This window comes from Drosophila ficusphila, unplaced genomic scaffold, assembly GCF_018152265.1.
Source record: "Drosophila ficusphila isolate 14025-0441.05 unplaced genomic scaffold, ASM1815226v1 contig_795, whole genome shotgun sequence".
In the NCBI taxonomy this organism is placed as follows: domain Eukaryota; kingdom Metazoa; phylum Arthropoda; class Insecta; order Diptera; family Drosophilidae; genus Drosophila; species Drosophila ficusphila.
In genome coordinates, this window is record NW_025064741.1 from 106,825 (window position 1) to 121,220 (window position 14,396).

Genomic DNA, 14,396 nt, shown 5'->3' on the forward strand with positions numbered 1-14,396 from the left:
ACGAAGGGAAACTCAAATAAAGATTGAGTAAAGAGTAAAGAGAACTTGTAAATTACCCATACGCAACGTTGTACATCTTTTCTCATGACCTTGGTTAGGCCAACATCTTTCTTCTCTTTTCCATTTGATATATCAATGCTTGAATGATTGATTTGATTTTCGAGCTTGTTTTCTAGGTATTTCTGCCCTCTCAAATGTAAAAAGTCTACGTAACATGTAATACTTGGGAATTATGTAAATTTAAGAAGCTTTCACATTCTAAGAAAAATGGTTACAACTGAAAATCATTGTCGTTGGCAAATTACTTGAATAATGGAAATTCGCATGACACTTTTCAATAATCGAGCGAGCTACGTGGAAAAGTCTCAAGTATTGTGAGACTTTATTTTGCAAAGTTTATTGGGTTTCTTATGCAAATTTTTCAAGCAACGTCCTTGCGTGCTTTTTTGTCATTTGAATAAAGAATTTAAAGTCTTAAAAAATACTTTCAAAAATTCAAAAATTAAAATTTTATTGAGTTGAAGAGAGTTTATTTAGAGAATAAATCTGAAAATCCTAAATTAGAATAATTATATTTAATATAATTTTTTTGTTTTATTATTTCTAAGTTATCAATTTGCAAGGCAGTCAATACTCTTTTATTCTTTTTGGGACTTTTCTACTTTTGATAAGCAACGGTGGGTAAACTCTCCTTTTCCGTAAATCAATTCCTTATCTCCATAAATTTCCTTTGAATAGCCAATTGAGATGGCAAATTGCAGGACTGAATTCATCAGGAAAATGCCAAGGAAGGAGCCGACGTTCAATGTCACACGTCATCAGCGCCCCAAAGGAATGCCCCAAGGCAATCAGAGAAAAGAACACTCGACTTCCGGAATGCATTGATGCATTGATGCGTTGATGCCGATGCCGATTCCCATTCCGATTCCGATTCCCTTTACCATTCCCATTCCGATTTCGATGCACCAAACCCTGCGGAGGCGCTGGTTGCAGCTTGGTGGGCGTGGCAGGCGGAGGTTGACATAACGGTAAATGGCTTTTCTGAATAGCTAAGCAAATCAGGCAAACTTCTCATGTTTCTCCGCTTTCGAGGCTTTTCGGTTGGGGAAAATTTATGTTTGTCACCGCCATTTGCATGCGCTCGGTGTCTCAGTGTGTGTGTGTGTATGGGTGTGTAAAACGGCAGCCATTGCAAAAAATTATTGAAGCGCAGCGGAGAAAAAAGGGGAATCCTCCACACACACACACCACTTATAGTACACACACATCAAACACATCCATCACCATTTCGAGTTGAGCTTTTGTCATTTTTCATTGACTTTTTGACTCTGTCAGGGATACGGCTTCGACTTCAACTTCATTCCGCATCATTCGATGATGCTGACTAAGCCAATTCAGGATTCAGGACTTTGGATGCCCCTACTATACACTGAAATAACTATTTCCTACCGAAACTATTACATTATAAGCGTTACGAGTAGAAAAATGGCCTACAACCATTTTTAGTTAAAGAGTAACAATTTTTTATAATTACCGATTGCTAATTCAAGAAAATCAAAATCAATTTAAGATTGTTTTCGGTACCAATTAGTTTTGAGTGCATTTCCTAGCTGATTTCCCGGTCGACGGCTTGCATTTCCTTGTCACTGACCAAAGTTGTTCCCTATGTGCAACAAGAGCAGCCAAAGCGAACGAAACCAAATCAACCCACGAAACCCCCGAACAGAACCCCGTTATACCGTGCCATTCACTCAATGGAGGCAGAAAATGTCGAAACTGTCAAATGCCAAAAACCCAAATGTGAATTGCCCGAGCTGCTGAGCTAACCCTCAACTTCATATCGTTGTAGTTGCAACGCCCCCGGCGCCACCCCATTCCGCCCACCGAACCAATCAGTCCCGTTAACCAGGTGGTGGCGTTTGACTTTTGCCCTTTGGCCAAGTCAGGTGTGGAGCGTTTATTTCTGGCCGGGAGGCGGACATGCCAAAGCGAATTGCATTTCATCATTGTGGTCTCATAAGCATGATTAAACTCAAACTCTGTCCCGAAATTGGACATTTTTCCACAGCCCCCATAAAATATTAACTGCATTCTGGATCGGTTTTAATTTGATGACCACTGGGAGGCAGACAGCTTCGAATTGGATATCTCTCTGCTTTTTCAACAGTTGTTAAATGCGAACAGAGTGTAGAACAAAGAAACAAAGAAAAAACTCTGAGAGGAGTGTAAACTTTATTGATATAAAAAACTTTTCATTGATTATGTCTAACAAATAATTTTCTGAATGGTTATGCAATTATTCAATTAAAAACCAAACCATATTATGATGCACAATAAGAAATTGTATTATTATTTGTATATTTGTTAGAAATTAATAAGGGAAATTAACCTTGACTTGTTTCGATTCCATTAATTATTCAAATGTATCTTTCAAAGAGGAGTTCCTGCTAAAAGTCTTTCAAGCCATAGACAATAGCAAAAAAGAAATACCTGCAACAGGATCCTGTTCTCTGGCCAAAGGGCTTGGACTAGGATCATAAACAATAGCCCATTCAAAACAATGCGTAGGCTCCTCAAAAGCTTTAAAGCCACGGTTCGACATGACCAAACAATTCAATTGGAAATCCTTCGATCCATTCAACGGGACGATTACATTTCAATCCTAAGGCCTGATGGAATTGGCCACGCAGAAGGGGACTTAAATCGTCAGAAATTAGCGAATGCATTCTGCATTCACACATGCACGGCGCTGTGAGTAAAAACCAGCGCAAACGGAAATGAATTTGCGGTGCAGAAATAATTGTTGTGCGGTTGCACAAAGGACTCAACCCACACAGACACACACACACACACAGGCACACACAAGAACAGAAGAACAGAGTGAAATAAAAGATGGACACAGCCGTGCGAGTATGGGTGCGTGTTTGTGAGTAAAAGGAATTTTCAGACCTGCCGACAAAAGGAAAATAGCATACAAAAATTGAATCGCAGAACAGGGCAGACCGAGAAAATGTGCACCTATAAAATACTTGATTTAGTTGAGAAGTCTTCAAGTTGAATTTAAAAAAAGGCAGTTATTTTTAAACTCGATAATATACAAAACAATTTTTTTCCTATTATTTTTTGGGGAAAAAAACCGCAGATTTAAAAATTTGGCAGTAGAAACGTATTGTTATTTAAATGTATTGTAGAGTTTAGCTTAATATAAATAGCTTATTCTATTAATATAAGCCACTGTGTACTCTCCACGATTGTGTTGAAAAAGACGTTAAAAGCCGAAAGATAGGCTGACTTATAGCGCACACTTGAATCCAAATCCTGAGCGAAAAAGGCAGAAACACTGATAGAGTGAAATGGCGAATGAATCAAGGCCCGTTAGGCAGCGAAATGGATTTTTCCTTTGTTCGTTTAGCAATTTTATTTCCGCCTTTGTCGCGATTCATTCGATTGCCTGCCAACCTGACGTGAAGGGGAACGGAACGGAAACGCACGGGCGGAACGGAATGGAACGGGATCGGATGGCATGGGGCTGCCATGGAATGTGGCAATGACAGCAGGAAAAACGTTGGCACATATTTCCCATCTTAATGTGTTAACCCAATTTTCATGTCGAGCGCATTGCCGGGGAATATTTATAGATCGCAGCGAGAAAATCTAGAAGTGGTGGAAAAGCTTCACGAACATTTTGCGCTGAGTTGCCGCAGTGTGTAAACAGGAAGGTGTCCTGGTTTAGACAACCACTTTTAGGTTATTTGCATAAATGTCACAAGAGATACCAACAGTAATTGCGAAGGAAGTTACCGTAATGAGTTTAAAGCTTCGGAAGTAGCAAACATTTCCTATAAAATAAAAGTGAAAGGTTTTTGTTTAGACTCAGTTAGGTAGTTATAATTTTGTACTTTATACTACAGCTGTAGTTTTTACTGGTAGATAGCTTGTAAAAATTAGAAAACAACGTATCTTAAACAAAAGGAAGTATACGAAATTCTTTTGAAAGAAATGACATAAAACACATTACAACGGTACCTGCTGTGTCACAGGAAATGTAACGGTACAGCTATGCCATGAAAATAGGGCGTACTCGAGGACTGAGGTGTACTTCTCCTCCAGAACTTTCCCTACCACTCTTTGTTTTTTATTTTTTCTAACATTGTTCATGACGTTTCACATGCAAAACGCGTGTCACATTCGCATTTCCGCCTGTCATCCTAGTTTAGTTGGTCCACCCTAAGCCATCCTAACTCCTCCCCCCCGAAAAACACACCTACCTGCACGCACACTACGAAACCGAAGCCCACGCACACACACACACACTTAAATACACGTGGCGCTTTTTGGCTTTCACTAACAGTCGCCGGAGAGGTTTTCCTTTGGTTACTTTGACTCTTTTGGGGTCTGATAAGTGGATATGTGCGTGTGTGGATTCCCTTTCGCAATGCGAGTGTGCAACTTGTTAAAAATCCATTAATCACGTAAGTGGCAACTCTGGCAACGACATTGCCGGCATACAAATTTGTTCATGCGTGCGAGAAAAAAAAGGATGAGAAACCCCAACCCCTCACCAATTTTATGTCGGTGTATGCGAGAAATGGTTTGCGTGTATGTGTGTGTGTAGGGGTTCCTTTAATTTTGCTGCTTTGGTTATTTGGTTATGCTTTTGCATTTTACTGCCTCATTATCTTCACATTGTAAATTGCTCTGCTGGGAAAGTGCTCTGAAGATGTCTTTAAAATTAATTTAAAGAAACTATTTGCGCCATTATTTATACAAATTATACTTTGTAGATTTATCTGAAGATAACAAAGAAATATAATTGAGTAAAACTAACCTGCGGTTATTAATGGTAAATTCTAGAGCAACAATATTTTAGGCATTTGCAGCGTATTTTCTTCTAAATATATTTTTTTTAACTGTTTATCTGTTAATACTTTGTATTTGCCTTTTTTTAACTTTTCGTTCTTTAACTTTAATTCATTTCATTTATTTCTGTTTGCATTTAATGACCACAAACTATTTAAAGTTTAAGCCAAGTCTGGTAGTCTTGTATTTGATGTAGGAATTCGGTCTTGAATGTTGGTGCTTTCTATTACAAGCTGTAAGCATTCCTCGACTAAAAAAGTTGACACGACGCTACACACAGAGACAAAGAATCAGGCAAGTTTATTAAGTCTCGTTGGCCAACCGAAAAAGTATGCAACATTTTCATGTGTTTGTCAGTGCGTTGTCCGTGTGTGAGTGCTAATGCGGGTATGTGTTCGTATGTCGGCATTGTCTGGGCAAAATATAATAAACCCAACATTTACAGCAAACATATTTTGTGGTCTCTGACAACGACAAAATGTAAAATCCAGTTGCCCCAACCAGAAGTAAAGGGGTTTGAGTTTGGGGCCTTGGCAACCCTTTAAGTCTTCTGGGGTTATATCTCAAGAAGGAAGTACTGGAAACTTTAGCACAGTTTCCCATATCTTTGGGGCACCTGCTGCAAAAGTTTCCGCTTCCTTTCTCACTGGGTTTTTGTTTCTCTTGCCAGCGTTGCAAAATCAAAGTTGCCACGAACTAGCTAACGGTAGACTTCCTCCCCCACAAAATAAAAAAAAAAAAAACACCAGCTTTCCCCATATGAAACAACCCATTTTTGGCCCTGAGAAAGTTTGTCATGTTTTTACGTATATGGGGAAGTGAACATGCTCGTATCTTCTACTTAAATTAAATACAATGTCTGCGAAAAGTAAATTGAAGTTTGCTTTATGTGCATTTTTCACTTGCCCTTATCCTTCCCAATTTCACAAATTCGCTTCCTCACTCAACCGACAAAGTTTCTTTAAACGTGTTCAAAATAATTCCCCAGAGCCGACTTCCACGGAATCTATACCTTGGGGAATTGACATTGTAGCGAAGTCTAAGCGGATATTATTGAGGGAACATACATTGAAGATTTAGCAAATTGTGTCTGCAAGTATTTATGATTATTGGTGCTTTGAAGTATTTTTTAATAACTGTTAAAACAACAATGAAACACATAACATAGTTAGTTTTATATATATGTATTCATTATAGAAAAAGAGAAATCAAACTAAATAAACAAATTTATAAAATTGAGAATTCCATAGCTGCACCTTCTATCAAACCAGTTTCTATTTACCAAGTTAAAGGATAAATGGTCTCTTACCTGGCACCGATGAGCAGACTGTTGCCATCCTTGGTGACGAGCTTGAAGTGATCCACGACACTTTCGTTGCCCACAAACTTCAGTACATCTTCGGGACCTGCAAAGCGAAAAGAAAAGAGGATTATAAATAAATTGCACCGGGCGAACAAAGGGGAGTGGGGGTCGGAAAATGGCTGGGAGACAGACGAGTTGGCCGGATGGTTTTGGTTCGGCCAGCAAATGCCTAATTAGGCAATTAGGCGGCGTTAAAGGCGACAAAAAGCAGTTGAGAAGAAAGGAAAAAGGCAAGCGGATAATCTGGCAGCAAAGTAAAAAGCGGTAGAAGGCTGAGAGGGAAGGGGAAGATACGGAAAACGCTGCCACATGGCGGTGCACAGGGAACCGTTGCATCTGGAGTTGGAAAAATGGGGAAAATGGAAATGGGGCTGGAAGTCCTGATGGCAACTTTCCCCCGTTGATATGCAAAAAAGGGCAGCTGAACTAAGAATAGCCCGTTTAGCAACAGCTACATAATCAGCAGCTGCAAGCGCAATTTTTGTCGTTTGTTTTTGTTGGTTATTTGCATTTACTTTTTGCCCCCGCTCCGGAAAATCTTTGTTGGTTGCCACTTGCCACAAACTGCAGCCAGTTCATCTATTTATCTGTCTGGGCGATATAAAAAAAGACTGTTTTCACGGAGATTAAACCGCAAGGTAAACTCGGTTTCCAGATAAATCATTTAGTGTTTATTAAATAAAATAATTATCAATATTTACCTCATAAGCAATTAAACAAGTTTTAATAAAATCATATTTATATATTGTCACAAAGAAATTACTTATTTCTTTTGTTGAAGTAGTTAAGTTATTAAAGCAAGATTTTTTAAAGATTTGTTCATACCCTGAGGAAAGTTAAATAACGTAAATATATTTACCAGATTTAAACTCCGAAAGTTAAAAAATAATGTAAATAACCTTTAAATGATTTCATAGATCTTCGTTTATGTAACTTTCAATCTTTATTTAGTATTTTACGTTTCCCTCTTGGCCAGTTTTCGATCGTTGATGTTGCACCAGCTAAATATTATTTTTCTTATTTTCCTTAACTTTTTTGCCTTTTCAGCGAGCTTTTAACTTTTAACTGCAAATGTTCGGTCAACCACAAAAGAGCGAAAAAGTTTTCCTCGTTTTTTGCAGCAATGTCCTTTTCAGCGAGAAAATGGGAGCGTGGAAAAGGGCTGGGGGATGCCACCTGGTTATTGAAAGCGCATTTGGACGCTTTTCATGTTCGTCCACTTTTCATTTCAACGGGTGAGAATAAAAAAAAAAAGATGGCAAAAAACGAACGCTAAAATTAATGGGTAGAATGAACGCTTTTATGCACGAGACAGAGGAGCCTTTTGTTTGCTTGACATTTAACGTGACACGCGGGACATGTGCACAACTGTGGGGGCGGCATTTTGGGCTGTGGGTGGCATTTTGGGGCTGGAGCTGTGTGCCAACTATAGCAAAAGTTAAAACCTGAACCCGCCGCAACAGAGCCCTTCAAATGAAGCGACATTTTTTTAATTTGGCACTGTAATTAAAAGTAACAAAAGCACCAAAAAGCAGCTGAAGGAAAGGGAAAGAAAACAAAAGCTTGAGAAAGTCAAGGAAAAGTCGGGGAAAATGAAAATAACGAATGGAAAAATAATTATTGCAGACAAAAAACATGAAAAATCTTATGTTGAAGGATAGAATGAAGATGCCTTGACAAGATTAAGAGAAAAAGCTTAATGAAAAAGGTAAGAAAAAAGATAATAATGAAAATATGTTATATATAAACTTCATAATTTTTGTTGCAGCAATTTGGCTTATCTTAATCCTTAAAGTTGAGTTAACTTTGGATATTTATCACATGTGCATGCACATTGAATTATATTATTTTTCAAGCAAAAACATATAGAGCTTAAAGGAAAAGCAGTAACAAATAAATCTTCTTGGTTTTTAAATATTCTGTATTATTTTAATATTTGCTCTAGATTTTAAGACTGGCTTTGCTTTAGGTTCATTTCTTTTTATTTTCAAGACAATTTTTAAGCCTTAGTCATCGCTCTCGACCATTCTCATTTGTATGGTAATGATTCTCATTTGTTGTCTCTGAAGCTTTTGCTCACTCACAAAAGGACTGTGCCAGCCCATCTCATTACTCAGCGAGCCGCCCGAAGCACTTTTTGTGCTACAAGTCCAACTTTTGTTTAATGCCACCGCGGGCCTTTTGTCGACCTGGCCAAAAACTTTGTAAGCCCAAAATTGTAAGCTAATATTTGCCTTACCTACATCTGCATACAATGCCGAGCGCAAACACAGGCACACATTCATCTGCATAGAGGGAAAAGTGGAACCGGAAAAGAGCGAGAAATTCAGCAACCAAAAATCTAATATTTACCTTGACTTTGCAAAAAGCAAACTGCAAACTTACAAAAACAAAAAAAAAAAGAAAGAAGAGAACGCCAAATGGTCCCCAGTCCAATTCCTGTTTCCCCATGAGCACACTCGCATAGTTACATGCATATATAGGTATGTATATTTGAACAAAGGACCGAATAACCAGACAGGAAAAGGAAAAGAGAACACAGTGTCAGAGTCTATCACTTTAATCAACTGGACCGTCTGACTGCTCAAAATTATGCAAATTCGACGGAAAATAAAATAAAATTTCTGACGTACGGCATCTAGCCCGTGGCATGGAATGGAGTAAAGTCGAGTCCTTCGTGTTTGACATTGACTTGCGGACGTGACCGTGCAAGGACCAACCAACTTAATGGTCAACTTCCCGATCCTGCGGAACCTTACACACACACAAACCTATACACAAATCACAAAAAGCTAGCTGAGGCGACGAGGCAGCGGTGAGCAAATAAGCTGATTATTAAATATTTTCTTAATGAATTTTTCATTCGCACTTGCGGAATTCCCGAGCAGGTTGGCAGCCCCGCGACGACTGACGTAAATATTTACAAAAGATGGCGCCCAACAAAATGGCGTCCACTCGCAGGTGTGATGACCAACCATTCCCTGCATTTTTTTCACATCCGTATGCATTTCGAGGAGCGGCAGAATGCCGGCAAAAGGCAGAAAACAATGGTGCATTAAAAATGCAAAAACCTTTTCTTAAATGCAAGCCAAATGTTGCTCTTAGTGCTGCCAAGAGAAATAAGAGCTGAAAAATGGCGTTAAGAACGGCTGAAAGGCAAGAGGACTAACGCACAGCAGAAAGGAAACGGCAGTCTGTCAATAATAAAGTCTTCCGGAAGGAAAATGCAAAACGGAGGTCTCCTGGAATCTTAACTGGTTATAAAATGCAAAAATATAAAATGTTTGATGCAAAAATTGATTAAGAGAATTATCTAGTGTTGGAATTACATTTTTCAGCAATTTAATAAACTAAGTCTTTTTAAATTTATTTTTTCAAAGCCTTTTTTTTTAAAGTGAACCAAGTAAAGCCAAAGGCTACCTTTAAAGAAGTAAAGATTTTACATCAAGGTAATACCCAGGCCAGGAAATTAATTCCTGACACTTCTCATAAAAAATATATGAAAGCGAAAAAAAAGCAAGTCTCGATTTTCAAGGGTCGAAGGAGAAAAGCGGCTTCGCTTGCCGGAAAACAAAATGCAGCGACGCGTGAAAAACATTCCCCGACTTTGGAAGCGATTCCACACACCCCAGGAGAAGAGCAACAATAACACGTTGGACGGAGGCAACGCAAAAAAAAAAAAAAAAAAAAAAAAAAATGGAGAAGGCAAAAATCCCTCGTTGAGATTTGCATTTAATTGAAATGAACGCCAACGGTCGGCAGAGGACACATCAAATGGCCAGACCAGAGCAGACCAGACCAGGCCAGCCCAAACCAGACAGCATCTGAATCAGAATCTGAATCTGAATCCGAATCGGAATCCGAATCCTGAAACCAAATCGGACGCACAAAAGGCGGGAGGAAAAAAGAGCAAACGGCAAAAGGCCGAAATTCATGGACCCCGGAGTTCATCCTACTGGGGTCCTCCAAAATGAAATCCGAAATGAACGCCGCGAGGTGACCCTGGAACAGGACAAGGACAGTTCCGCCATATCTCCTTCGAATTCCAGCTTATCGAAGCACTGGCTCCATTCTGGTTTTCATCCCCCTTAGCTCGATTGCAGTGCTTGATTTGCTTTGATTTGTTTCGTTTGGATTCGTTTCGTTTTGGCCAACTCCCTGCTGCCATTACCAAAGTTGTCAATTTCGTTTTCTGCTGAAGTTTGCATCTTGATGGAATCTCGCCTTCTGCGGCGAATCACTGTTATTTTAAGGGGCTTTTCGTAATGCCAGGTGCAAATGGGATTGAGTACACTAAATCGCAGAAACCGATTTTCATACTGATTACCTACTTAACACATTATAAAGAGATATTTTAAAACAAATAACTGGGTTTAAACATATAATCTTTTATTCCGTTTGAGGCTTTCGCTCGTAAATGAGCTTATACACTGTTTCGTCAGTTGTCAAGTAACCAATTGAATTTACCCACAGCATTCACCCCGAGTAACAATCACAAATCATTTAAAATTATTCCATTACATATTCTGCAGACCTCAAATTTCCAGCAAAAAAAATGTTTAAAGCAACCCCCAATCAGTGGGGAATAATATTTTCACTCGATAAGCTTTTTTATCTCTCGCCTTTTTATGCAAACAATTTTGACCAAATCAAATTTATTTAGCGCATGTGACGACAGCCACGCCTGAATATTTGTGAATGTGGGGCAAGCCCCGCAAGTAAATAGCTTTGGGGCATACACTTTTTTGTGGCGCATTGAAAGCATCATTAATAATTCCAAACGTTTGCCAATTACATTCGAATCGATTATCAATTTATGCGTGAAAAAATACATTTAAAAATCAAAACGAGATAAAAGTATTATGTAAATGTTTTGGAATTAATTTAGCAAAATAAATTGAGGTTAAAATTAAAGGAGTTAGAACAAAATAGTTACATTTTTGCAAATAAATTGTTCTTTCTTAAATCTGTAAGCTAATATATTTTTTCCTTTTACAAAGAACTCTGCACTAAAGTATTAAGTAAAATGAATACATTTTAAGCGAGGACACCTGTCCTTTACTTTATCCTGCGGGAAAGCGTGCTCCGAGCGAAATGAAATTAATCGGGAGACGTTAAGGGGAATGCCGTAAAGGCCTGTAAATTCATTTAGGCCGAAAGAGCAGAGTTGCGGGCGCTGAGCTCCACCGTGCGACCTGCGGTTGCCACCAAATGTGACAGGATATGAACTTCATGGCATTTATGCAGCAATTAACGCCCGGCACATGCGCTGCAGGATCCAATGGACCTTTACCTGCAGGACCTCCACGTCGTATTGCACGCTGCTTTAATTATTATTGTATTATATTGCATTTATTTACGCACGTCGCGTTCTGCTCGCAGATATCCTTTGTGCACTACCCGGAAAAGGATGCACTTCCCCGACATCGCGACCCGTTGATGTCTTTTGCGGCTTGTTGGTGCATCAGATGGGCCACGCTTGGGTTCCTTAATGGCAACAAATTGTCGCAACAAATTACCAGGTGTTTCCGCGAAGGAAACCAAAGAATTCCACCAGACATATGTACCGAAGTGCAACGCGATTTTATCTGAGACTTTCAGCGAGATAAATACTTTTGATTTATTGAAGAAATGAAGCAGAAGAGAAAGGTTGATGTTGTTATTGAAGAAATGAAGCAGAAGAGAAAGGTTGATATTGTGAAGTAAGATGCTGTTCATTCGAAAATGTCTCAAACAGTTTGTCTGTACTTATTCATTTAAAGAGATTTAAAGAGCTGCAACTCTGAAGATTCGTGTATCATTAAGTTCACAAAAGTATGAATAATGAGACAAGCTTTCGCTCTTTAAAAGTGAAATGTTCAAAATTAGAAATGCATAATTTCTTTGACGTCCATTCCTGGCCATTAAGGACCATCCCCTTTTCGTAAGGGCGTGATATGTTATCCAAACATTGTCTAAATGGTGCTACTGGAGTTTCGCATCCCCATTTTACCAAGCCATGTGTTTACTCGCATAATCCCGGATCTTGGCTCCTGGCACCCAAACTCGGAGCGACATGACTCAGATAAGATGTACTTTACATGTGCCTAAACAAACACGAGTTGGGAGGGATGTACCTAGTGCCATTCAGTCAGGTGCAGGTTACTCTCAACCCGCATCCATTTGCAACTGGGGCACACAAGAATGAATTACTAGCTGACATAGAGTCAGTGATGGCGTTCATAATGTTCAAAAAATAACCAAGGTCTGAAGTTAAAATAGCTAGAAATAAATTGGAAACATTAAGCCCTAACATTTAACCATTACTTTTTACTTGTTTAGCAGAAGTAGTCTATTTAACCATTGGTTTTCGGGATTTTAAGTTAATTTAAATTATTAAGTATACACATAACAACAATATACATTTTACACCCATTGTGGTAAATGCGATAAATACTACTTACAACCGTTCCTATCTTGATTTTATGGTATGTATTTAATAAAAGTCTGACTGTAAACAGGAATATTTTCTTCATTGTAAATAGCCAGATTTGGCTAGAAAAAGTCCAAGTTCCCAGGACTGAAGATATCCCAGGACTCAGGTGTATGCACTAAGTACACGCGTCACTTATTACAGTGACAATGATATGCCGCTTGCACACAAATATGGGCACGACTACGAGCCGGGCTAAGAGCCTGGCTGTTTGAGGGGCCTGGGGTCTAAAGGTTCCGGGCCCGAGCCGCCAAACAAATGTCGGCGGGTGTAATTGATCAGGACTGACTGGGGCACGCACACAATCAAACAATGACTTGCAGTTGCCCCATAAATTGGCTGCACTTAATGCCAAGGCACAAGGATCCATCTAAGAAATTCCCGGCACGAAATCCAAAATGTCAGAATGGGCGGAGGGCACAAACACGTATGCGATGCATTTTGTACAGGAAGAAATTTTCAGAAAAACCGTGAGGCTTTCTTTGCGATAGAACACGTTTATGGGAAAAGTGGTGGACAAGTTGGTAATCATAGGAAAGAGAAATAAAAACCATTAAGTGAATTAACTGTGTCAAACAAGAAAGAAATAAAGCTATAAATCTTTGAAACATTTTAACATAGCTTTAAAAGGATTTGTTTAAAAATAATCTGTATACCTAAAATTCTGATCGGAATAAAAGAAAAAATACCAGGAATATTGTAATTGTTATATATTATTATAATTAATACTAATTTAATTAATAATAATAATTATGATTATAATATAATTTCTTGACTTTTCTAATTTATTCTTTAATGGTTTAGAGAATTCTCCAAAGCATTTCAAAAATGACACGCATTTTTTTATATTTCCCCTGTCTTAAGAAGAAGGTTCCCATGTGCGTCTTAAATTTGTGACAGCTTAAGGCCCCAGAATTTCAATTTTTTCACAGTGCCCCAGTAGCGAGCACGTGCTGAAGTTGATGTGTATTGCCACATGGCAATACATGAGGAGCCATCCTCGGTAGAATCGCCAACTGGTGCTCCGCTCGGATGATGATGAAGCTGATGATGGCGACGACGAGGATGGGCACTTTGCTCCTGTTTAATGATGCCGTTTGCCTGTCGTTCGGAGGACATCTGCCCGGCTCATCTCGACGTCGCAGAGCCATGGCAGCACCATGACAGCACCATATATGTAGGTTATGCTCGCTGGCTTTTCATCAGCAAGGATCCGGTGCCGGGGAAGAGGGCCAACTCGAGTCTCTCTAGTCCGCTCCCCTGCCGAACTGCCAAGCTGCTGAACTGATGATTCAATGACCCATAAAACGGACGCTGGCACCGAGCGGAATCAGCTTTGCCAGGCTTTTGTGGTTCACGTGGCACGCGCACTCTAACATAAAGCGAAAACTGCAGTGTTGTCCAAGGTACAACTTTTAATTGACCCAGATAGGGTACAATACGTGTTAAGAGAAGCAGAGCGAAATTAAAAAAAAAATACGTTTCTCAATACTAAACAGGGGAAAAAATGTATATACTTGCTAATCATGAGTTAAAAGGTAAACATCAATTTTGAGATCTGCACTTATAAAAACGAAATCATTTTTATTTCAAGAATCACGTTTGGTTGGATAAACCCTAAAAGAAATATCTCAAATATAAAATACCTATTTATTTAAAAACGGGTATTAACCGATTGTAATAAATCGTTTAAAATACCTA

At 39.0% G+C, this 14,396-nt stretch overlaps 1 protein-coding gene across 1 annotated transcript in view; it reads right to left on the reverse strand.

The window, feature by feature from the left end:
• Positions 1–14,396, reverse strand: part of LOC108100944 (semaphorin-1A) — a 129,096-nt gene that overhangs the window by 36,191 nt on the left and 78,509 nt on the right. The window contains 1 exon segment of the mRNA XM_043209302.1: positions 6,170–6,266. Within this exon segment, the coding sequence (XP_043065237.1) occupies positions 6,170–6,266 (97 nt within the window).